Source organism: Molothrus aeneus, chromosome 6 (assembly GCF_037042795.1).
Source record: "Molothrus aeneus isolate 106 chromosome 6, BPBGC_Maene_1.0, whole genome shotgun sequence".
Taxonomy (NCBI): domain Eukaryota; kingdom Metazoa; phylum Chordata; class Aves; order Passeriformes; family Icteridae; genus Molothrus; species Molothrus aeneus.
The window spans coordinates 42,899,404-42,922,292 of record NC_089651.1 but is presented as its reverse complement, the minus strand read 5'-3'; the positions used below and the strand labels follow the sequence as shown (position 1 = coordinate 42,922,292).

Here is a 22,889-nt window from a genome sequence, read left to right as displayed (position 1 = left end):
TGGACTGGTGCAGTCTCTGTGTAGAGTGAGGAGCATGACCCCCAAACCTGCTGTCCCCAGGAGAGCATGTCCCTGCCATAACTCACTGCTTGTACGCAGGTTGTAGCATCCTAAGCTCCCAGATCATTAAGAATTGTTTCGGCAGCTTTGCACTCTTATCTAAATTTTTTCTTTTTGTGCTTTCTAATGGGATGGGGCCCTTTGCACTCTCTCTCTAGGAGACATTGTTATCAGCACTGTCTGTATTATTTTGTAGCCAAAGTATCTGCTTATGACTGAACATTGAAAAGCATGTGACAAGTGAAGGACAGTGCATACTCTGACTGTGATTTGTCCTAAGCAAAAAAATTGGGACTGGACTCTACTGAGCACATTGCTGAAATCCACATAGCAAATATTTGTCCATTTTTACAGTTTGGTAAACTTTATTGCCTGTGACATATTTAAAATTATTATGAACAAAGGAGTTGATGAAGAATGCCTATCTGCAGGCTGTTTACAGCTCCAGTTGCTGCTGGCTGGGCTTCACGTGTTCTTTTTTTTTTTTTTTCTTAAATCCACCAATAGAATACTAGGGAAACATCCAAACAGACTTTGATCATGGGAAAATGCTCTTTCTGTGAAGCAGGGATGTAACATCTATGCAGAGCCTTGGATCTGGATTTGAACTTTCTCTAGTTTGGCTGTGGATCCCAGGCATGCTGCCTGGAATACTTTCTGAAGTAGATTATATCTTTTAATCCAAACATGTTGGGACATTTGGAGTGTCATGAGTCATTTGGAACAGATTCTCTCCAATCACAGTTACACTTGCATATATATTAATTATCAGATCCTTGATTGTCAGAACAAACTGATAGTAGCTCAAGGAACCAAGAGGTGCAAAACAAAAGCAGTGTGTTGATTCCTCCTGATTTTCCTAAGAAGGGTACCTGTTCACCTGTTCATTAGAGAAAGAGCTCTGAATGAGCCTGTTGAACAGTCTATAGAAGTGGTGCCTTGTGAGCCTCATGCCCAGAACAGTAATGAACACTGATGGGCTAGGTAATTTGGCAATAACTTCAGTGAAGGAGTTGCTTTCTTAATCTGTTCACCTTGTTATCTACCACACTGAGCTGGTTTAAATTAATAACTTTCATAATTTTTATGCAATTTTGCGGGGGCAGGGGGGGGGTTGTTACCAAGTGTCCAGTTGAAATTATGAAGAGTTGAAAAGCTCAGCTCTCCAAAGCACCTGGCCTGCAGTGTGCTCAAGCCCAGTTGAACACTTCCCAGTGATACCTTCACACACATCCCCCCAAAAGCAGTTGAGCACGTGCCAGCTCAGGAGTGTCACAGCACAAGCTGAATGTTCTGCAGCTGTGGATGTGGCCTGCACCTGGGAACAGAGCCATTCCTCCCTGGGCTGCTGGCATTCTCCAGTCTGGAGGAGGGAGCAACCCACAGCAAACTAGAGAGGAAAAGCATATCAGAGCAGGTGAGCAGGAGGGATTACAATGAGGAGTCTGCTGACAGGGTACAGTGTGAGGAAAGAGATATGAAAGGATGGGGGAGCCTGAGACTGGGGGTTGGTTGCCAGTACTGAGTGCTGAACACAGATTTTTGGACCCAGGTTTAGGCATCTTCATAATTCAATACCAGAGAGCAGTGCTGTGTCACCCAGGGGCCCCACGTCAGATCCTGAACTGTGCTGCCACTGTGGCTGTGCTCAGCACAGCCACGCTCAAGAACTGGTCAGAAGCAAAAGCACTGCAGTGCTGGAGGGCACAGTGACCTCTCTGAGAGCTCCTGGGGCTGCTGCTCTCCTGTGGTGGGCAGGACCAGCAGGAAGGCCTGCTGTGTACCACAGCTCTTGATCCAGAAGAAGAATGTCCATGTATGAAAAGCCAGGAAAGGCTGTCAAACAGAGATCCTGCCTTGCTCTAGAACCAGGGCAAATGAGTCAGTACTCTGCTTGGGATAATTAATCCTGATAAAGAGCAGATGTATTTTTAATGCTTGCAAGAACTTGAGTTTCTATATATTGATAGAAGTTTGATAACCGCACCCATTCATTCATAACTTGTCTCCAGCTATGGTGCTGCATATCCTTGGTCTCTGCTGAACTGCACAGCCTCTCACTGGATTTGCTGCACACACATTATTTTACAAACTTTCCAGCAGTGAGGGAACTTTGGCTAGACCATTTTGAAATATGAGGCTGCGTCTAGATGAAATTCTTACCCAGACTTACACCGAGTAGAATTTTTTTCCCAGTTCTATTTCAGAGGTCAAGTTGCAATGCCTAGGCCCTCTAAAGACTGCCTAATTTCATCCTACTAAGACAAGTCATACTTCAAAATCCTACATCTTGCTTTTCAGGCTTCATTTTAACAAGGCTGACTTTGGGCTAAACAGGTGTATTCCATCTTTTCCCAGTGGGAGCTTCTGGGCTTTCCCCACCCAGTTCTCTTTACTGAGTCTGCCTTCCTCCTTCCTTGTCTCTGTCCTGTACTCCTTGCTGACCTGCATGGAGAAGAACTTTCTTAGTGAACAAGTGTTCAGGAATCCTAAAACCTGTAATAAAGGCAGGCAAAGATTCCATTCATTTACTTATACATTCATTTACACATACGTAGATAATGGGATCCTTTCAATCAGAAAGCCCTGTGTGGCTGTGAAGGCTTTCATCCTCATTTTGCAAATAGAGAAACTGAGGCAGAGACATTAAATTACTTGCTCAAGATCTTAAGGAGTTGGCAGCAGTCAGAGAAAAAGCCAACTTAGTTTGACTAGAAGTCCCTGCTTTAATTTTTAAACATCACTGCTGTCCAGGAAAACAAAGAAGAAAGAATAATAAGGGTTATTTACATATGACAGAGCTAAACATTACCTCCTCTCCTTGCCATCCTTAATGACTAGCCACCTTGTCATGGGTTCCAGTGAGGAATAAATGGTTATTCTAAAGCTTTGCACAAATTTGCTTTTTGAACACGAGAAAGTTATTTAACCTTATCCAGTACATTTTCTTCTGTTAAAAATGGGGATTACAATTTTAAATAAACATCAAATATTTCCAAATTCTGTCTTTCCTTACTGTCATTTCACAGCATTTCAGGAGGATGTGCCGCAATGTACTTAGCATGTGAAAGACATTGAGGGAATCAAGAGGACAAATACTTTCACCCTACTGTGCTTGATTTACTTCTTGTATTTTCACCTTCTAAAAGCAAACTAGAGTGATTAGCAATCCTTTTTGCATTTTGTTTAATTCCTTTGGTAACTTCAGCCACATTGAAGCAGGTAAGACACTTGCTGTGAACTAATTCACCTAGAGAGATTCTCAGTTTCCTGCAGCTTCATGATGCTGCTTTCTCCTCGGCATTGTGTTTTGATTCATCTGACACAACTCTCATGACTGTTTACTCTCTTTTTCCAGCTTCTGGCCATCCTCACTGCTTTTTCTGTCACCTAGAGCTTGGCTCTGACCGGGAAGTGCCTTCCAGTTTTGTCCGCTACGTAGATGTGGAATTTGACATGCCCACCACTTCTGCGTCCAAAGCCGCTGTCCGCTCCATCTCTGTCGAGGACAAGACCGATGTCAGGAAGTGGGTCAACTATTCAGCACACTACAGTTACAAGGTAAAACTGAGCAGTGCTAATCACCATGGTTACTTTGCATGCTTCATTGTTTTGCAAGTATGGGCAGACAAAGAAAATACCATGGACAATAGAGGTGGGAATTTGGTTCATGCCAATCTGTGTACAGTAGCTACCCATGTGCAGCTGCTGATTTATGGCAAACAAGCAGTGGATTATCTCAGCAAAGATGGAATAAATTTGCTTGCAGTTGCCTGTGGAAGAGCGTGCACACAGCCAACTCCTGGAGATTAGATGATAGGGAGGGTTTGAACAGGAGTTCTGCTGCTCTTCCTTAGTGGGAGTGATACCGTGGGAGTCCTATTGCAGACAAAAGAACCACAGTATTTCTCTGCTTAAATACTTCTTTCTTCTGCCTGCCCTAAGGAGAGGAGCAGATAGGAAAGTGCACTATGTATATACCTGCCAAAATATCTCAGTAAATTTGCATGTTAGCTGAATACTCAGCAGAGAATTTGGCATCCTACACTGCCTTCTTTGAGAGCAATGATAAAGAGATTCTGAAAAGATTCTCATGGCAAATATTTTTACTGGTAATTTTAATTATATTTTTAGTAGTTTCCTAAATTCTCCAGAGATAATATTTGATCTTCCTGAGTATGCCTTTTTAGAATTAAAACATTGGATTATTCCTGAGTTTTTGGACATGGAGAAATTTAGAACCCAAACATAGATCTCCTTGGCCCTGTCCCAATCCAAATTGATATTTGTAGGCCAAAGCCACCTCTGAGCCTGAAGACAGCAGGGAGTGTGCTGAGATTTGGGGTGGTGTTAGGCAATGCTTCAAGAAGGAGGCAGTTGGATTTGATGATCCTTATGGGTCTCTTCAAACTCTAGATCATTTAAAAACTCTCTTTGCTTTATACATCAGGCTTCTCAGAATTTATAATTAAGGCTGATTTTCTGCTGTCACATAGGAAGCCACCTATCGTGTGCAGATTTGGTCCTGAGCTTGAATTCAAAGTACAGCTGGGAATGGTAATGAATATAAAGTCATGTGAGTTCTCTGCATGACATTATCTCTTTTGGAAATTATTTCATGACACTGCTGAATTGTAGAACTGCTTAGATTAGACTGAAAATCCTTATAGTAAATAAAATCCAATTTTCCCTGATCCTCCGTCTATTTTTCCTCGCAGCCCTCTCAGGTCACCAAGAGTTTCTTCGCCTGAACACAAGAACACCACAGAGAAAGATTTGTGAATCTTTTGTTTTCCTTTCTCATTACAAATTTTCTTCCTCTTTTTCTTCTTCCAGGTTGAAATAGAGCAGAAAAAAAGCTTGAATGAGGATCTGAAGGGAGAAAGTACTGCAGATGTCAATGAATGTGCTACACAGTAAAGGAAGATCAGTCTGCAAGTCCCATGAGGGGTGGTCAAATTAAAGACCTGGAAGAAAGGACTTGCAGGGCTTGGGTATTTTTCTTTTAAAAAATTAGGGACTACTACTTTTAAAATAATGCTCTGAAGAGTGTAATTTTTTCTCCTTCTGATGATCCATACTTTGAGAAGAATGTGGTCAGGGTTTGTTTGGAGGGGATCCATGGGCTTTTGCTGGAACCAGTACAGTTGTACAGTCAAGCCTGCCTTTTCTGCCTTTTCACCATTTAGGTTCTGCACTCAAGTATGGTCTGGCAACTATCTCAGCCACACCAGAAAACAGGCTTTATCTCACAATCTTGCCCTCCCACATTAAGCATTTTTTTCAATGCCTTTTGGTTTGGCCTTTGACTGAATTGCTTCCTTCTGAACTGCCAAATAAAATTCAGGGAGGATGGAGTGGAAAATTATATAAAATCTCCTTTCTGAAATGGTCCACAGAGTGAAAACCCTGAGCATCATTCTGAAGAATCAACACACTCTGCATCCTAAACAAAGAGAATGGTCTCTGTGTTGAAGGAGATGAGCTACAGACAGGACAGCTGATCACAGAGCTGTCCCTCTGTTCAGCCCTTCCTGTCATCCCTTGAGTGACATGTCACTGTGCACATTTTCACAGGGTTTGCACAAGTTACAAGAAAGCCTCTGCAATTTCTTACAATTTTTACTTTGTAGTCTGAGCCGTTCTGGTATCTTGACTGAACATGGTTGTGGCTGCTAGTAATAGGGAATGTGTGTTACCGTAGTGGAGGTACCAGAGGGACTTTGCTAAGATTAGATCATTCCTGCCTTGAAAGATATTTAAGGGAAAAACATGGGGGTTTAGTTTTGGGCTTGGGGGTTTTTTGTATGTTTTCTTGGATGGGTAAAATGTGTGGTTATTGAAAATGTCAGAATACAATTACTTTAACAGAAAATATTTGTTTTCCTGAAAATCCTTGGAAGTCTGTCCAGCACAATATTTTTTTCACGTTCTATCTTGAACTTACAATATAAGTAACTTGTATCTTTATAATACTCCTCCCATTAACTGGGCTCCAAAATCTCTTTCCAAAAATTAACAAGCTTCTCTCATGGAGATTTTTTATCCCCTCTTAATTGGAAGTAATAGCAAGTCTTAAAACTTCTTTCTAAATAAAAATGCAGAAGATATAAATCACTCATTCACACACATTTTCAGAGAAAACAGTGTTACAAGTACCCATTTTTAGTTGTTTCTGTGGCTTATGTAATATTTTGTCTCGTAATGTTAAATGTAAAGTAAGTAATTTATTAAATCATTTGTCTTTTGAAAGGTTACTACTGACTATAAAATACACATTTGGAAAACTTTGGCAATGTAATTTAAAATCATAATTAATTAAAATGAATGCTTTTTTATAAATTTATTTCATTTTACATTTAATATAAAAAAATTAATACACTCTTGATTTACCACTTTCACTGTGACTCCTATAAAAATTACTACAATGTTAAAATCACAAATAAATAATGAAATTCATTTCATTGAGCCTGAAACTGGTAGTTGTAGAATTTAAAATAAATTGTAGGGAACTTTTAAATGCCTTTTTTATATGCACCTACATTTCAAGCCTGCATCACCCTAGTGACTCATACTTGGACAGGCACACCACTGTAAATGGTGTACATGTAAATGGTGTAAATATGTAAAGTCTCAATCCTTCTAGGACTTACTGACAAGCCTGTAATACTCCACTGCAGGTAGCCCTTCTGGGCCCAGGATGCTCCTTGGAGCACACCAGTTAATACTAAGCATTTGCAACATCTCTCTGTAAATGGAAGAATGCTACTAACTTTTATTAAGAATTTTGAGATCAATGGATTAAAATTTCTGGTATTATTAATGATAACTTGTATAGGTTGTGAAATACTTGGGAGCACAGGGCTGAATTTGTGACTGATTCTCAGCTCTGGCACAGGCTGGCTGTGATGAGTTGCATGGCAACTCCTCTTCAAAATTCAAAACTTCCATTCAAAGGCAGTCAAAGAATTTCTGAGTGGTCTTCCTGCTTTTCACTGCAGCTCCTAATGTACAGTTTCTGAAATCCCACCATCAAGAAATAAAAAAAAAACAAAAAACAAACAAAAACCAAGCTGAAGCAGTGCTGAGATGTTACTGAGGAAATGTGAGAATGTTTTGTGAAAGAAATGGAGATATTTCTACTCTGAACTGCAGGCTCAGTGTCTGATTTTTTTGCCTATTGCCCCATAGCTCATGGAAACACAAATAAGTCATGCAAGTTAGCAAAGTTATGTTGTACACCTTAAGAGGGGAGAAAATAAAAGGAATATAATATTCCATCAATGTTGAATTGTTAAACTATTCAGCCTCTATCATACTTGTGCCACAGAATATTCTATGTTCCAGTAACTGAAAGATAAAAATACCAGACCTTTATGGATTTACTTAATTTCTGTACCACTTCATCACTGTTTTTTTGGTTTTTTTAAATTCAGAATCAATGGATGAAAAACCTGACTCTCAACTTTCTTGTGTAGTTGTACACAGAAGTATTTATTCCAGTCATCATGAATTTATGCAGGCAAAACTGGATAAGTGTTGTGGCTTATATGAATGTTATTTTAATCCATTCTTATCTCTGGAGAGATTTTTAGATGTACCTGCCACTGAGTTCTCAGTGTTAAGGATGAATACCCCAGCCAGAATCTCAAAACATCTTAATTTCCTTATTTCCTAAGGACTGGACTAAGTAGTTTGATTTTTCAAAAGAGTGCTAATAACCAAAATTTTTAAGAAGTCTATTGTTGGTGTCACTAGGTGTCTCAACTGAATTATTTTTTGGGTCCAGCACCATTACAAGCATTGAGAATTTGAACACTGGGATCCTAAGTGCCCTTACTGAGGTCTCCATTGTTTTTCATTGATTAAATAGTGCCAATTTTTCAGTGTTACACATTGTCATATATGTACTTTATGTACATATACTCTTCACCCATGTGAGTATAGTAGTAATTTGAACAGACTTGATTGGAGTGAAGGGAAAAGATCTAAGAAGTTTGAGTTTGAAAGTAGCAGAAATTATTTAGATACAAACAGTGCCTGTAGTGGGGATTTTTATTTGTTTTTTAATTGTGTGGAAAAATCTGACTAGTTTCAGATTACTGCTTCTTTTGACAAAGATGCAGTTGTTGTCCTTTGGTATATTTGAAAGCTTTGTAGTACTCAAACACTCCCTGCAGGAAATGTGCCTTCAAGGTAAGCATACCTTTACTCCCTGAAGTGATTACCACTTCCAGTCCTCTTTCTATTTCTCATTAGGGTTTTAATATTTGTACTGTGGTAAGACTTGAGGTATTGTATGGAATTTTGCCTAGAAACATGAAGTGTCTTTGATCACAAGGGGTAAAGATGAACAATATCTCCAGGCAGCAGAGGTTATTTTAGTTAATATCTCTTACATTTATTAACTATGGACACTCTGCTGGCAAAGGAAAATGGGTGAATTCATCTGGGAAATACTAAAACTGACTGATGTTATTTTGGTTCTTTTATTTAGATTTAAATTTAGTCATCCTATGAAGGAGTCAGATATAGCAGTAACATTATAAACACTGCAGAAATAATCTTCCTGTTCTGGTGGGTTGCTGGCTGACAGTTACTTGATAGGGTGTCCAACATCTGTCCACATTATTTAGTAGCTGCTAAACCTCCCTCTTGAACAGTCACCTCCCAGGATAGACAGCAATTGCATGAGAAAGGGCTTGAAAGCAAGTGGAAAAGGTGTAGGAAGTTCAGCCTGGAGGTGCTTGCTCTTTTGCTTGCACAAAATTCTCAGTCATTTCCTTGGCCCTTCAGTGCACTAATCAAGTCCTTGATAGGTCACCTTTGTTCCAGTTGGTGAAAAATTTCTTTCAGTGACTCTTAGCAGCTCGTGTGCATAGCTGTATTAATCTCTAGAACTGACCAGCACAAGAATTCACAGCACACAGAGATCACCTAGTGGATGAAGTACTTACCCTCTTCTGCCACTAAAGTTAAATCTACATCATGACATGTCTAAGATACAAAATTTTGTGTGGTAACATGCACAGCTCTTCCTAATGCTCCTGTTTTGTTCAGTCAGCCAGCCACCCCTCACACATTCAGCCATCCATCCTCCCATCTGTCCTACCCTCCTTCCCTGTCTCTCTTTCATACTTGCAATTTATTCTTTGCACTATTGACATTGATTGGTTTAATTGTTATTTTGTAACATGTTCCTACCTTCTTATTTTGTAAAATAAGTAAGTCTATACACTGGCTAACTTCGTAGAAGTGGTTTATTTTTTTTCTTTATATATCAGTTGAAACGGGATGTTATGTTTTTGTTTAAACTACATGAAAATTTAAATAAATGTTAAGGTGAAACAGCATATCCACATTTTCACTGTGAAATTGAAGTCGTATGTGCTGTATATTTTGATAAATCAGAGGTCTTGAATTCAGAAGAGGAAAAGGAATCTTTTGAATGGTATAAAGGACAACATAAATTAGAAGTTTAGGGACTACATACAGAAAAGAGGTAACGTCATTTGATCAGGCAGCTTGAACAATAGACTGCAAAGCAAACGGAGCAGGCCTAGAGCCTGAGCCACATAACAGTTTGAAGTAGTACTAACATAATATGGAAGATGGTCCAGCATTTGGAAACAAAGTAATTAGGATTGAAGCCTCTGCTCAGTAGTCTCTTCTTTGACCACTAAAACTAGAAGTACATGAAAGAGTGAGCAGAACATGTTTGTAAAGCAAGTATCACGTCTAAAGTATGTAGAGTCCTCTGCAATGATTCTCTGAGTTCTTTCAAAATTCAGTAAGCCAGGTGTCATTTCACACATCTTTCCACTCCTCTCAGAGTCACTGAGACCCACTTCAGTCTGTTGTTTTTCTCAGAATGCGTTCCTTGTATCAGACTGAAGAGCTGGGCACTTCTCTTGGCCAAATAAAATCAGATATTCATCATAAGTGCTGTTCAGAGTTTTGCTCTGAGCTCAGTACAACTGACGGTATGTCAACCATTTTACAGTATCAGAAAATGGAGGCACACAAGGTATGATGCCTCATATTTGTTATTTAAGAGTAAATCTGGTCAGCCAGAAGAAACAAGGAAAGTTAAGATTCAGTAGCTGTTAGTACTAAGAGTTTTTTACTACAATTCAGATACTCAGTGACTTTTGGAAATGAACATATAAAATTAGGAGGGTAGGATTTTATTAATCCTGATAGCTTGCTAATATGCATAATGTTTTTAAAAAGAAAAATTTAGAGAAAAAAACCCAGACATTTTAAAACCAAGGAGCTCAAAGTTCCTTGGCAACAGTGTAGTCTTTAGAGATAAGCCAAAATAACACCCTACAAGAGATTGGGAGGTTAGAGTGCCAGTGCAGTGTGTACCCAAACAAAAAATCACTGGAGGGAGATAACACAATTTGGAGAGGAAAAAACCACAGTTTTCTTTCAGTACTCTTAGTCGCCATGATTGCCCACCCTGACTAGTCCAGATATGTTATAAATTTTTAAGACAAAAAGTGCTGAAGGTCAGCTGGAGATGAAGCAAAAGATGGAGGAGCAGCCCACTGTTTCAGCTTAGGTGCAGGTGTGGGTCACAGCAGATGTGTCTGAAAAGTGAAGTGCACCAGTCCCAGAAAAAACTCTTGTTCTCTTGGTCACAATATCAGAAGCCTAACAGCAAAACTGCTGTATATGAAAAAGTAATTGGAATAGTATTTAATACACTAGCTATGAAAGGTGTCTTTCTCAGCTCTGAACAATGGGACAGCAAGGCCTAATGGACAGGGGTGACAGTAGTACTGCCTTCAGTAGCACTGGGGTAATTCAGCAAGTGCCAGACACATGCTGGGATTCAGGAGGTCTGGGCAGACTGGTGCTTCCCCATCTGGGGGCCTTCTGCAGCCTCCCAGCTGTTTCTACCCCAGGGGCTGTAGATAAACCGGGAGCAGTCAGCTCAGCCTAAAGAGCTTTTGAAGGAAAAGGCTGAATACAGGCTGAATACAGCTGAAAGTAACTTCTTAAATTGGGAGCCTCTTTTGTAAAGGTTTTCCTGATGCAGGATTGAAAAGGAGAGCTCAGCTCCTCTGTGGAAGCAAACAAATTTGTTAGGGCATGGCCAGTTCAGTAATTGTACTAATACAGAGAGTCCTCAGATTGAAAGGGAATGAAGTGGGAAAACCTCGTGTCAGTGCACAGATGCAGGCAGAATAGCAGAGTTCTGACTTCAGGCCAACCAAAACTGCAGACAGTTTTCAACTGAGATTAGGAGTTCAACTGCTATGGCATCCCCTGTGCCCATCTCCCTGTTATCCAAACCTTGTTTCTCACTGCAGGAGGCAGCAGGTTTGGTTGATTTTTTCCCCACACACTTACAGGTACCCTTTGCTGTGGCTCTCAGGAAGTGACGGTGCAAGGGGAGGACCCAGGGAGTGCTGGTGGTAAAATGGGATATGCTGAAGTTACAATCTCAGCAGAGAAAAATGGGTGCTAATACCTCACGAAGTCCTGTGACAAGTCAGGAACTATACAAAAAACTGTGACTTAGGGAGTCCCAGTCTACAAATACTGATCTTGGGAACAAAGGAACAAATGCTGTAAAAATTAAAATGAATATTACAGAAGACTGGAAGGCTTTTGAACAAATAGAATTAGATTTGGATCTGAACCACAGTGTCAAAATCAGCTCTCAAATTGTTCAGGCCAGCAGACAGCGTGATGACATTGTGAGTTGACTGACAGTTCTGCTTGGTGAGTTGGGGTCCGTGGTACGGCTGTTACCTGGAGAAGTGAACCACAGATGGGAACAACAAGGCACTTACAGCGTGCTCACACTCCGTGGGCTCTCAGAAGTGAAGGGACTGTTGCTCTCTAGCGGTCACTGCCAGGTTCTTGCCTGGGCTGCTGACCTGCTGCACCAAGCAGCCTCAAGGAATCACAAGCCTCACCAGTTATCAGGACTATGAACTCCATGCAGAATTTGGCCCGTTGTAAATCAGTTGGATCTCAAAACTGGGTGTAAGAGTTGACTACCTCAGCTGATTCCATGTTTAGCTGAGAAAAGGACAACAGACAAATTAATTTTTCAGTGATGTTGACTAGCCTTTTCACCCAAGTATCCTTACCTGTGTGCACAGTCATGCACATAGTTTAAATTTACATCCATAAAGCACTTCAAATACCTCCAACAAAAATGCTGTAATAGGATAATGTTTAACTATTTTCTATAAAAAAACCAAAAGCATTTGTGTGTGTTGTATAGGCATGCAAGGATATGTACAATTATGCGTTGATGCTAAGAACAATTTGACAAAAAAGTTTGATCTTTTTATTTTCTGGACACTCTTAAAAGCGACAGCCACTCCCCACCAGCCTGAGGTAAACTGCTGTGGCTCAATCCAAGTCCAAGCAGCCAAGCCCACTAATCCTGTCTCATCCACCCCCATGCAGCTGCTGCCTCATTCTGGAAGTACATAATTCCCAGAAGCTCTCATAAATTTGCATGAAAGATGTCTGCAAACACCAACTGTTCCTGTGTGTGACCCAAACTACCACAGTTCTATACAGCCAAGTCCAGCTTGGGTTTTCAAGCAAGATATTCCCCTACTCTCCCTCTCTTGAGGATTCCAACCTGCTGCTCTGCTCACAAGGAGCATTGTGTACTATAAAGCTGGGCACTTTTCAGAGCACTGCACTGCTGGGAAGTGAAGGGGTTTGGGATCCCTCTCTTCTTCTTGTTTGAGGCTACCTAGAGGGTGAGTACAGAGGTGGAGACAATTAAAGACTGAAAAGAAGGATTGAAGACTTTGAGGGTTTAGAGTACTGACCAGGTTTGTCAATTCTTGACTGCAGTTTATTAAATTCTGATGAGTATATTATGTCCTTGGAGCAGAAATTAGACACCAGACATACCCTCTCCCTCCATCCAAATTGCTTTCTTTTGAGCTCACTGAATCTAGAAGGCCTGTTACCCAGTGAAAGTACTTAATAGGATAAATAATAGCACCATTTGAGGCTAGTTCCTTATCTGTTTGCTGAGGTGCTATGGAAATTGAACTGTTTAAATACATCCTTACCATGTATTTGCTAAGAAGCAAATTGTTGTAAAAAGTATTCTTCAGAAACAAAATTATCTTTCTGTATTAGAGCCTGGCACAAATACAGCTATATGCCTTTAAATAATGGGGGCAGTCCTATTTCCCATCTACAAAAAAACACATGACAATCAGTTTCAATCTCTCCTGAAGTAGTTTCTTACCTAAATTTTAGGTTTAGGAAAATGATATCTTAGTTATTAATTTTTAGCTTACATTGACCATTTAGTAATTTACCATGCATTGAGGCTACATTCATTGGAGTTACAGCCAACAATTATTGTTCTCAATGCAAAGGCTACTGCATAGTTTTAGCTCAAGGAAGGAAAATTTGAAAGTGTATTTCTGATTTGTTTTTTGCTAGGGTTACTATACTGCCATAGGAGTTCTGCCTCCCTCTTGTGGCTACCTCTTTTGCTTTCAGCTTGGAAAAGAAACATTCACAGTGCAGCCATGATCAGAGTTCCTTACAGTTGCCTTCCTGATACAAGTCTCCTCCTTAAGTTTAGTAGAAAAAGCCCCATTATGTCTGGATTCCCCTATACAAAAAGAAAATAAATTTTTTAAAAAATTGTCTACCTAAGAGACAGATTATTTTTCACATTCGTGTGGGAACAACTGAACATTTTTGATAAAATCAGTGGTAATCCAAGCTGGTTACGTTTTCTAATTGAATTGGGTCTGAATATTTGGATTCAAGTCAGCCACATGTAAAAGCTCCACCTAGGAGCTACTAAGATATACTTCAGGGGGGGATGATATTTTCAAGTCATCCAAAAACCCATGGCCTATGCATTTTAGGATATCACTTTGTTCTTTCCTATCACCTTCCATTTAAATTTTACACAGTCCTTTTAAAACACTAAGAAATCAAGCTATCTGAAGAGTTAAGTAAAGGACTGTACCTCTAAGACGGTAGGAAAACCAAGACAACGTTAAATGGCTGCCTTGGAATGGTAGAGCCCCAGCTGAATGCAGATCTAATGTCCCTCATTGCTTCCCCAACTCAGAACATCTTCTCCCTTCAAAGTCCTTAGCAGACTTACAGCATTTGCAGGGTGACAGACCTTGAGTGTGCCTCCCTGTGCCCTTCATTCTTTTGCAATTTACGCTGATATCAATATAGCACTTTACAGCCTGACACACCATTCAGAAAGAGATGTGAATTTTATCTTGAAAGCCATAGCTAGAAAGTGGGCAGGAGGGATATGAACATTTGCAGAAGTCTACAGTAATGGAAAGAGAATAAGCTGCACAGTTCAAACACTATTGCTGATCATCTTGCTTTGTCAGGTCTAAAACAAAACTTCTTTCTAATTCTACACCACTTGGTTGCATCCTCCAGCTTCACCCCCAACTTCTTCTGGCTTTGGCAGCAGGGCAAGGGACTTGCTTTGACCACTCATATATTTACATAACTGGTCAGATGATGTGGATAGAGACCTTATCACTTTGGCTTTGAAGGTACTCTCATTTGCTTCACATTAGATGATACCTATCAGCACCTCCTTGACAGCTGGCCAAGGAAAACATTCATGGGAGATGAGCCCAGCTGAGCTCAAAGTACACACCACCAGGGGCTGGCTGCAGTGACAGCTAGAACTCCTTGGGAAAAATCATCCCTTGTGCCTACAGACCTCAGCCAATAAAGGCAGCATTGTGTCCTCACCCTGTAACTATAAAACTTGTCTGCATCTGAACAGATGGGTCAGAGCATGGATCAGTCTCTCCAGCAAAAATCCAGCTGTGTGAAAACTCTATAAACTGGAAGTTCTCTTTTCTGCTCAGCAGGTGTTCTGCTCATACCATAAAATAGTGCAAGTATTGCAGATGTGATGGGATGCCTCACTAGAAATATTTTCTTTCAACAGAGACACAGCCACACTGACCACTAATCTGCTCAGAGTCTTGGTGGGAGAAATGAGATGGCTGATGTCAGTAGGGCATATTGCAAATCTAGGGAGACCTGTAGTGGAAGATGATACTTAAATGGAAGAACTCCCTTTCCTCCAAAGCAGCAAGGCAGGGAGCAGGAAGCAGCTAAGGGAAAATTTGAGTTCCAGTCTGTAAGTGCAGCTTCCCATTTTCTTAACATGTCAAAATCTTGGTATGCCAAAGACTCCCAGGTTATATATCAATTGCCATGAAGACTGGAGCAGAGAGGAGCTCTAGAAATGGGTCACAGGTTAGGAATGACAATAAATGCCTAGGGTCCTAAAGCTCCGCTACAGGATGAACTGGGCTGGCTCATTCCTGCTGTTTTCCTTTCTCTTAAAGCCAGGTACTCCAGCTGCCCAGCAGTTCTCACACTAATGCAGCATTGCAGTTAGATAATTTGCCTCAGAATGAGAACTCCACATTAACCACTCATAAGCCATAGGCTGGTTCCAGCTAGTTTATGTTCACTGTTCCTCACTGGGAAGACTAAATTCAGCCAAAACTGAACTGGAGTTGTTTTCTGCAAATTTCACCCAGTCCTATGAAAACCAACCTGAGGACTCATTACGGGAAGGGGACCAAAAAAAAAAAAAAAAAAATTTCTGCTTGTCTGTCTAATGCCTGTCATGCTAGGTCCCAGAGAGGACATGGATCACCTCTGAATAGGCTGCAAAGTGTAGGGTACACCTATGGTTTTTCCATGAAAGCTGTAGACTCCTTGCCCTTAAATCAGCTCTATGAAATTCTCAGCAACCCAGAAGCTGGTGTGGATTGCAAGGCCACTCACCTGGGCACAAAGGAACAGAAGTATTAAGTGGGAGGCAGTGAGCATCTGAAGTGGAACAAACCTGCCTCGCACAACAGCATTTTTAGCAGACGTGTGAACATGTGGCTGAAGGAAAAACCACAGAGGAGGATCCATCACAGCACATCTATGCTTGGTGGCAGCAGCCTGTGTGCTGTCTCCCACTCTGCCAGCTGTGCCAGGGAAGCTGAGGCTACACAAACACACACACTCCCAAAGGAATCACAGAGTTATCACTCACACAGAGCAGCACTAGCCCATAGTTACACACTGCAGATCTGTGTTCTGGTGTACCCCAGATGAATCACTCTGTCTTAGGTCACCACATGGAGCCTGAGGTACATAAAGCTTCCAAAGGCACACTACATATAGGTCACTCTGCAAATTTTTCTCTATGGATATTTCATCCTCTGATGCTTGTATTTACCAGGAATAACTTTGCTAAAGTTAATTCAGTTCTGCTGTGGACCTTTGCACATCATAGCTGCTGGATGGAATATATGGCAGTAATCAGTAAAAACATTTATCAGCATGCTATGTACAGCTCTGCTTTGGATGAGTAAAGTAGGACATTGTGTATGAGGAGACTAATTGGTATTTTAAGTCTAGCTTTTTTTATCTGACTTCTTTGTTATTTGGTTTCACAATCAGAGCCAGCAGTATTTTGGCTGTTGCTGAAACATCATCACAGCTGAGTAGCTGTGATTCATAACAGTTACAGTTTGAGTGAATAGTGCTACTACTTCATAAGCACTTCAGCAAGGTACTAATGCAGAATGTGGAACTCAGAGGTACTTCTTCAGCTCACACCCTTTCAGAGAAGCTCTAACCTTCAGAATTTTAGGGACTTTTTTAGCTATTTAAGCATTGGTACTCTGTATTCAAACTATGAATCATACAGTTTGTGGAGACTTCAGCGTTATGTCAAACATGCACACGTGAAAAATGAAGGGGTGGTCTATGCTCCAAGACCAGTAATCTTCCTGCTACAAGCATGAGAGTTTGATTACAGCAAGCAGGGTTTGCATTTTAGCAATGGCCAATTCTTCTTCGATAAAAGGAAGCCTGGAGACTTTTCTACATGACAAAGCATTTGGCAACAATGTTGTTTTGAAGCATTTCCTCCTTTAGTCACTTATTTCTACTCCTGTCAGCTCTTTCATTTGCATTAACACGTCTTTTGTAGGGCTGCCCTACGAACCAGATCAGGAAACTGATCCAGGTTAAAAATTAGCCAACACAGGAGGGAAAAAAAAAAAAAAAAAAAAAAAAAAAAAGCAGCACAGCAAGGAACTGAGGAACTGGCAAAAGCAGAGCGTGGAGGCACAGAGACAGAATGAGCACACAGTGGTATAGGAAGGAAGTACAAATGGCTGAAATTCTCATTATCACTAAATACTTGGGGGTCACGAGAAAACTGAGTCAGTGTCTCAATTAAGTTTTGCCTTTACAAATTCAGTGTAGTTTTGTCAACCAGAAACATGAAAAAAAAAACAACCAAAATCTCTGGTCCACAAAATCTATGATGGCAAAAACCTCTGCTAAGGTGTAAAATAAATGCAGCATATGGCAAGAGCCTGGAAAAGACCTATTTGTTTCCTCCAGCTACAGCTGATCATTTACTAGAAACAGATGTTATAAAGACCACGGTGCACAGGTGTGAAATGATTCCTTGAGGAAAGTCAATTTCCTAAGCAGAGGAGGCACAAGTGGTCCTAGAAAAGGAATGCTTTTGCAAAATCTGACATGGAGTTTGTGTATAAGTCAGGTAGGGAACTATGATTCTGCTGGAAGAGAAACCCTGGCATTGACAGGAGAGGGTTGAGCAGTTGTTAGTGGCAGCTTTAGAAGAAAATCTCTGATCGGTCCCCTGGCTTTTGTGGTGCTGTTCTTCAGTCTTTGAAGAGGTATCTGTTGAAAACTGATGGGGACAGGAGGAGCTACAGTAATCAATAGTACCTGGGCACCTGCTCATGTAAGTCTTCTGTGAAAGTTGCAATTTAGGTGTTTCGCCTGGGGCAGGGAAGATCGATTTCTTATGTTGGTAGCTATTTGGCTGTGACTGGATAACTAAGCACATAATTTTATTGTCCAGTTTAGACATGCCCTAATAAGAAAGGGGTATATATAAGTTGTTATCAAAAAACTATATGTATTCTGACAGTAAACAGACTATATTAAAGAAAAACAATACTTGTATTTCCTACTTTGCTTCAGTAAGTACTTGGTAAGAGCAGAGCAGGCCTAAGACTCTACAAAACTAATATTGAAATAAAAGCTTAATGTGTTACTCAGAGGCACTCCTTTAACTCACACCCTTTCAGGGAAGCTCTAACCTTCAGAATTTTAGGGACTTTTTTCAGCTTTCTTGAAGGCCTTGCCTACTCCAGCGCTTCAAAGATGAGACTTCACTGAAACATTGTCTGCCCTCTGCAATATCATGAGATGCAAAATATATTGCTGTAGGATGAGAAGGGTTAGCTCTCTGTGGGTTGTGAGGAGGGCTGTTGAACTGTACATATACTAGACCCTTAAAACTGGTGTTAGTGTGCTTTGGTAAAGTATATTGCTGTGCTTCAAATTCTAAATATGAGAGTAATCCAACTAGAAGAAGAGAGGTGCCTTGCAACAAGGCTATTTCATTCCATTTCTGCCTTGCTAAAAAAACCTTTTTGGAAAATCTGTTGCTGAAGAGGGACACGTTTATTAGTTTTAGCTTCCAGCTCCTGGATCATGGTGAGCAGGCTGTTAGGAGAATATCAATTAATATATATTTTACACCATTTAATTAGGGAGTTTTTATTCAATATCTGAACGCTGTCTGAAAGTCATATCATGTAAGTTTTGTTATGTGTCAGCCTCCCTTCTGACTCCTGAGGGCTTGCTGCACCCAGAAAAGCTTCATTATGATGTGTCTGCTTTTAACTTCTGCCTGCACCCAACATTTTGGATTGTGGCTTGGGCCACTTATTTTTTGGTTTTAGCTCTGCATGGACACTTAAAAACTCTAAAGAAACAAAAAGAACAAAAAAAAAATCCACCCCTCACAAACAAACCAAATTTCTCAAATTTCATTTAAGGTTATATTCTCTGGTACAGTGAATGGAAGCAGTAAGAGAAAATTAAAGGAGAAAATAACCTCTAATTTCACAATGTGTGAACATAACTTCAAGAAGCATTTTCCCTTAAGAACATTTTTCAGACTGCCTTAGTTCTGTGTATGTTCCTGTTTTATCCTTACACATTTAAACTTCAGATTGCAATAGCGTGTGTTAATCTCATTCTTCTGGAAACATGCCATTTCAGAGATTAGGTGAAAAGGTTTACTTTTTGACTAATAATACAATGTGTTGCCAAAGCCTTCTGAAGAGTGTTCAATAGCTTAGCTTGTTTTTAAGGTAAGAGTTTAATAAAGATACTGGGTGAAAATTTGATGTTGTCTTCATGCCTGAAGCAGGAGACTTCACCAGTACAAGAGCAGATTGGTAATGTGGACAAGAAAATGATGACAACTCTGGAAGGCATGCTGAGGGTGAGCATCATTCTGTCATCCTGTAATATAGCTAAGACCAATTTTTCTTTTCCTTGTTTGACCACCCCCCCTCAGAGGGAAGGGGAACTAGTAGACATAATCACAAGTCATCAATGAAACAAGTTTTGTTTTGTTTCAAGAACTAGGAAATTAAAAACCAGTGTTGTCAGCAACACCTCATACCACGTACTCTATTCTTCACTGTATGATCAAAAATTATTTCAATTATTTCAAAGAAAAATGAGATCAGGCATGGTCTACCCTTGGGCACAGAAAAATAGTTTCAGGTTTTAATTTTTTTTACAATTTTCAGATGAACCACAAAAAACTCAATTAAAAAAACAACTAAACAACAGAGAAAAATAGAAATTAAGATTGCAACTTAGATTGAATGTGTTTTAACAGAGCATCAAGATTTTGTGGTTCTTTCTTCCAGTTCAGTTGATAGTTGGTGGTTTTCTGTGGCAATCATGGACACTGCATCTTTGACTTTCTGAATTCAAGTGTGTCCCATCCCTCCCCCATTAGCAAATACTTATACATCAGTTATCTCTTTACAAATGTCTTCTTGAAAGATATGCAGTGTAGAACAACGAATTAGTACTTGCCAAGAACTTAAAAATGGAAGGGTGGTCAACCCAAAAATCATACTGAAGAAAATTTATTTCCTCCTTCCCCACCCCCTGCAGCTTCCTGTTCACAAGTTCAAAAATCTCTATTCTAAAAGAAGTCATTCCATGATGAACTACAAAGAAGATATCCCCCTATCCTAGACCCTTTGTATTACTTTAGCTACTGTTGCAGTGGTAAGTAATTTGCCCTGCTGAGGAGAAGCCAGGGATGCTTCTGAACAGGCCAGGAATCATTCAAGGTACTCAATGTAGACTGTGTGTCTCTGAGAGCAAAATGTTTGCTGTAAAAGATGGTTTGTCTTTGTCTCAAACATTTGGTAGAGAAATAAATATGATTGTGTCTAGGATTGAGTGAGAACTTTTCTATATTATTTCCTTCTCTAACACATCAAGGATCAGTTTTTGATCTTGTGCACAAATTGTTTTTTCCCTACACTATCCCATATTTGGAACAATTTTTGCATTGAAGGAGAACGTTTACCCAAGTGTCATCATCTTTGCTCTAGATGTAATGTCCATCTTCACTATGGGGCTCAAGTCTAGCCAGCCCAATAGCTAAAATAGAACTGCCTACCCAACAGTACAGCTGACATTATTGCTAAACCTGGTGAAGCCACCCTGAGTTGTCAGTGGTAGAAACCTCAGGGAGAAAGATGACAGGCAGGGTAACACACAAACTTAGGAAGATTCATGCTTGTCCAGCAAACAAGGAGAATGCTGCTGGCAGATAAATATAGATAACCATAAAAGTAATGCTGTTATGTAGCTTATGCCTTTGGATAAAAGTTATGTAGCTTATGCCTTCTGATGCTCCCCAGACTATCAGCATTGCTCCTGCACTATACACAAGCATGTGTGTTATTCCCGTTGAACAAAATGCTAAATGAAGCAGAATCCCCTAACATCCATAGAGCAGGCAGCCAGGGTGAACAGATTTCAGGAAGTGGCCAGCTCGCTTGACTCCCCAAGCAGCAGCTGAATTGCTGTGAATTAAATGGACCATTAGTCTTACTCAATGGGGCATTTCTCATGAGGGCTTGATTTTGTTCACAGCAATATTCTTCAGAGGCACTTAAGGGTTCGCAGTGCTGTGCTACAACTGGGTATTAGTGCCTGAGAAACTGTGAGAGGGCTGTGCACACAAGTCTTACCTTCTGCAAAGGCAGTTTGATGAAATATGGAAAGGAGCATGACACCAGTCTGAGGCCGTATTGCTAACATGCCCAAATGATAGATTTTTAAAATATTTAGTAAGACACTCTGAAAAACTGGGAGGTGGTTCCAGGGTAGGAAACTGTAGCCATGTAATGCCTTGTTTTGCAGAGAAAAGGGGTATGAGTGGCAACCTGATTCTTCCCTGTTAACATGCCAGTCATTTTGGCAGTTTTGTTTCACAGTGAAGTACAAACGTTTTGCAAGAGACTACCATATTCCTATCAGAGGTATCAGAAGTCAAGTAACACCAGCATCTCAATCAGTCCCTGTAATTCATTCATCAGACCATGAATTAGGGCTTCTGAGTGGGCAGATCATCCTCAGTCCTGCTGGCTGTGCTATGCAGGTGGAAAACTCCAGCAAAAAGGTGAGGTTGGACAGGTGAGAATGGTAGAACTTTGTAAATTATGCTATTATTTTGGCCAGGGCTCCAGCAATGTGCACAGAGAATACTGATTTAATTAGTGGACTCACTCTAAACCAACCATTCATGTCCCTATACAAAGTCTGCACTCCAGCAGGGAAGGTACTGTGTGTTACTGTAGAAATGAAAGATTTTAAGGAACTGGAGAGGAAGGCCTCTTGTACCCACTATACCCACTAACAAACTCCTCCCCATCAAAAGATACCAGACAGGAGTTCCTGAACATGTTACTAGGGCTAATCAATAGAGAGGCTGAAGGTTACATAACAAATGTAGTTTACACCACCACAGTTGTTGAAGAGATGTAACCTACTATGCCTTGTGTACACCAAGTCAGAATTAAACTTTATTATTCATTTATGCTTGAGTGGACTTCACACAAGTGAGTTATTGGTAGAGATCTAAGGGATGAGTGGAGTTCAAAAGTTGTGCTAAGGACTGAGTGAAGGTGGGAGTGGTCAACACCGATGGAACAATACTCAGAATTGAGATTTTCCCATATTACATGCCTCTCATAGGTTACCATAGAGAAAGAGGATAAAGAGGGAATGGAAGAAAAGACAATAAAGAGTGGAAAATGGAAGTTAAGCCAGCTGGCAGAGCTCTGACAACCTTTTGCACAGATGGGAGATCCTGTTGACATCGACTCGATGAAGAGTTAAAAGCAGCAACATTAAAAGCAGCAAGGTTGCAGATCAGTAAGCACCTGTGGGCCTTGATGAGACCCTGAGGAAGGACAGCTGTAAATTCTTAGGTTGTGCTCTGTCCCTCTTCCCAGCCACCTCCAGCCTCAGCTACCAGCCTGGGTGGTGGCACACTGCCTACAACAGTGGCACTTAGGCTTGGGCAGCCTTTAACAACTGCTTGTGAGGGAAAGCGCCAGCGCTCACAACGCCAAGCAGGGCTCAGAACCCCTTCCTTGTGGGCCCAAGAGCCATCTCTGCCTTGTAGTGATTACTTGTGGTTTTTAATTGCCTTGGAGCAACCTCCCGGGGACTGAGGTGAGGCTTGTTCATTTTTGCAGCGCCTGGCACAGTTGTGACCCTCAGCATGGACAGCAGGGCCTGAGCCACCTCTTCTGTGAGGGCTGCCAGCCCTTCTCGCAGCACTCTGCCCTGGCGTGGCCACCACAGCCCAGCCCTGGTCAGCAGCACAACATGAGTCAGGATGTGTCCTGGTGGCCAAGAAGGCTGATGGCATCTTG

General features: G+C 40.7%; 1 protein-coding gene across 5 annotated transcripts in view; it reads left to right on the top strand.

The window, feature by feature from the left end:
* STON2 (stonin 2) overlaps positions 1–9,415 on the top strand; it is a 75,531-nt gene extending 66,116 nt beyond the window's left edge. For 4 of the 5 annotated variants that reach the window (XM_066551231.1, XM_066551228.1, XM_066551230.1 and 1 more), the window contains exons 6-7: positions 3,419–3,621; positions 4,897–9,415. In XM_066551231.1, coding sequence (XP_066407328.1) covers positions 3,419–3,621; positions 4,897–4,980 — 287 coding nt within the window. In that variant the 3' untranslated portion in view covers positions 4,981–9,415. The remainder of the gene's footprint in view (positions 1–3,418; positions 3,622–4,896) is intronic. The other variant, XM_066551233.1, reaches the window with a different exon arrangement.
* The last annotated feature ends 13,474 nt before the right edge of the window (positions 9,416–22,889 follow it).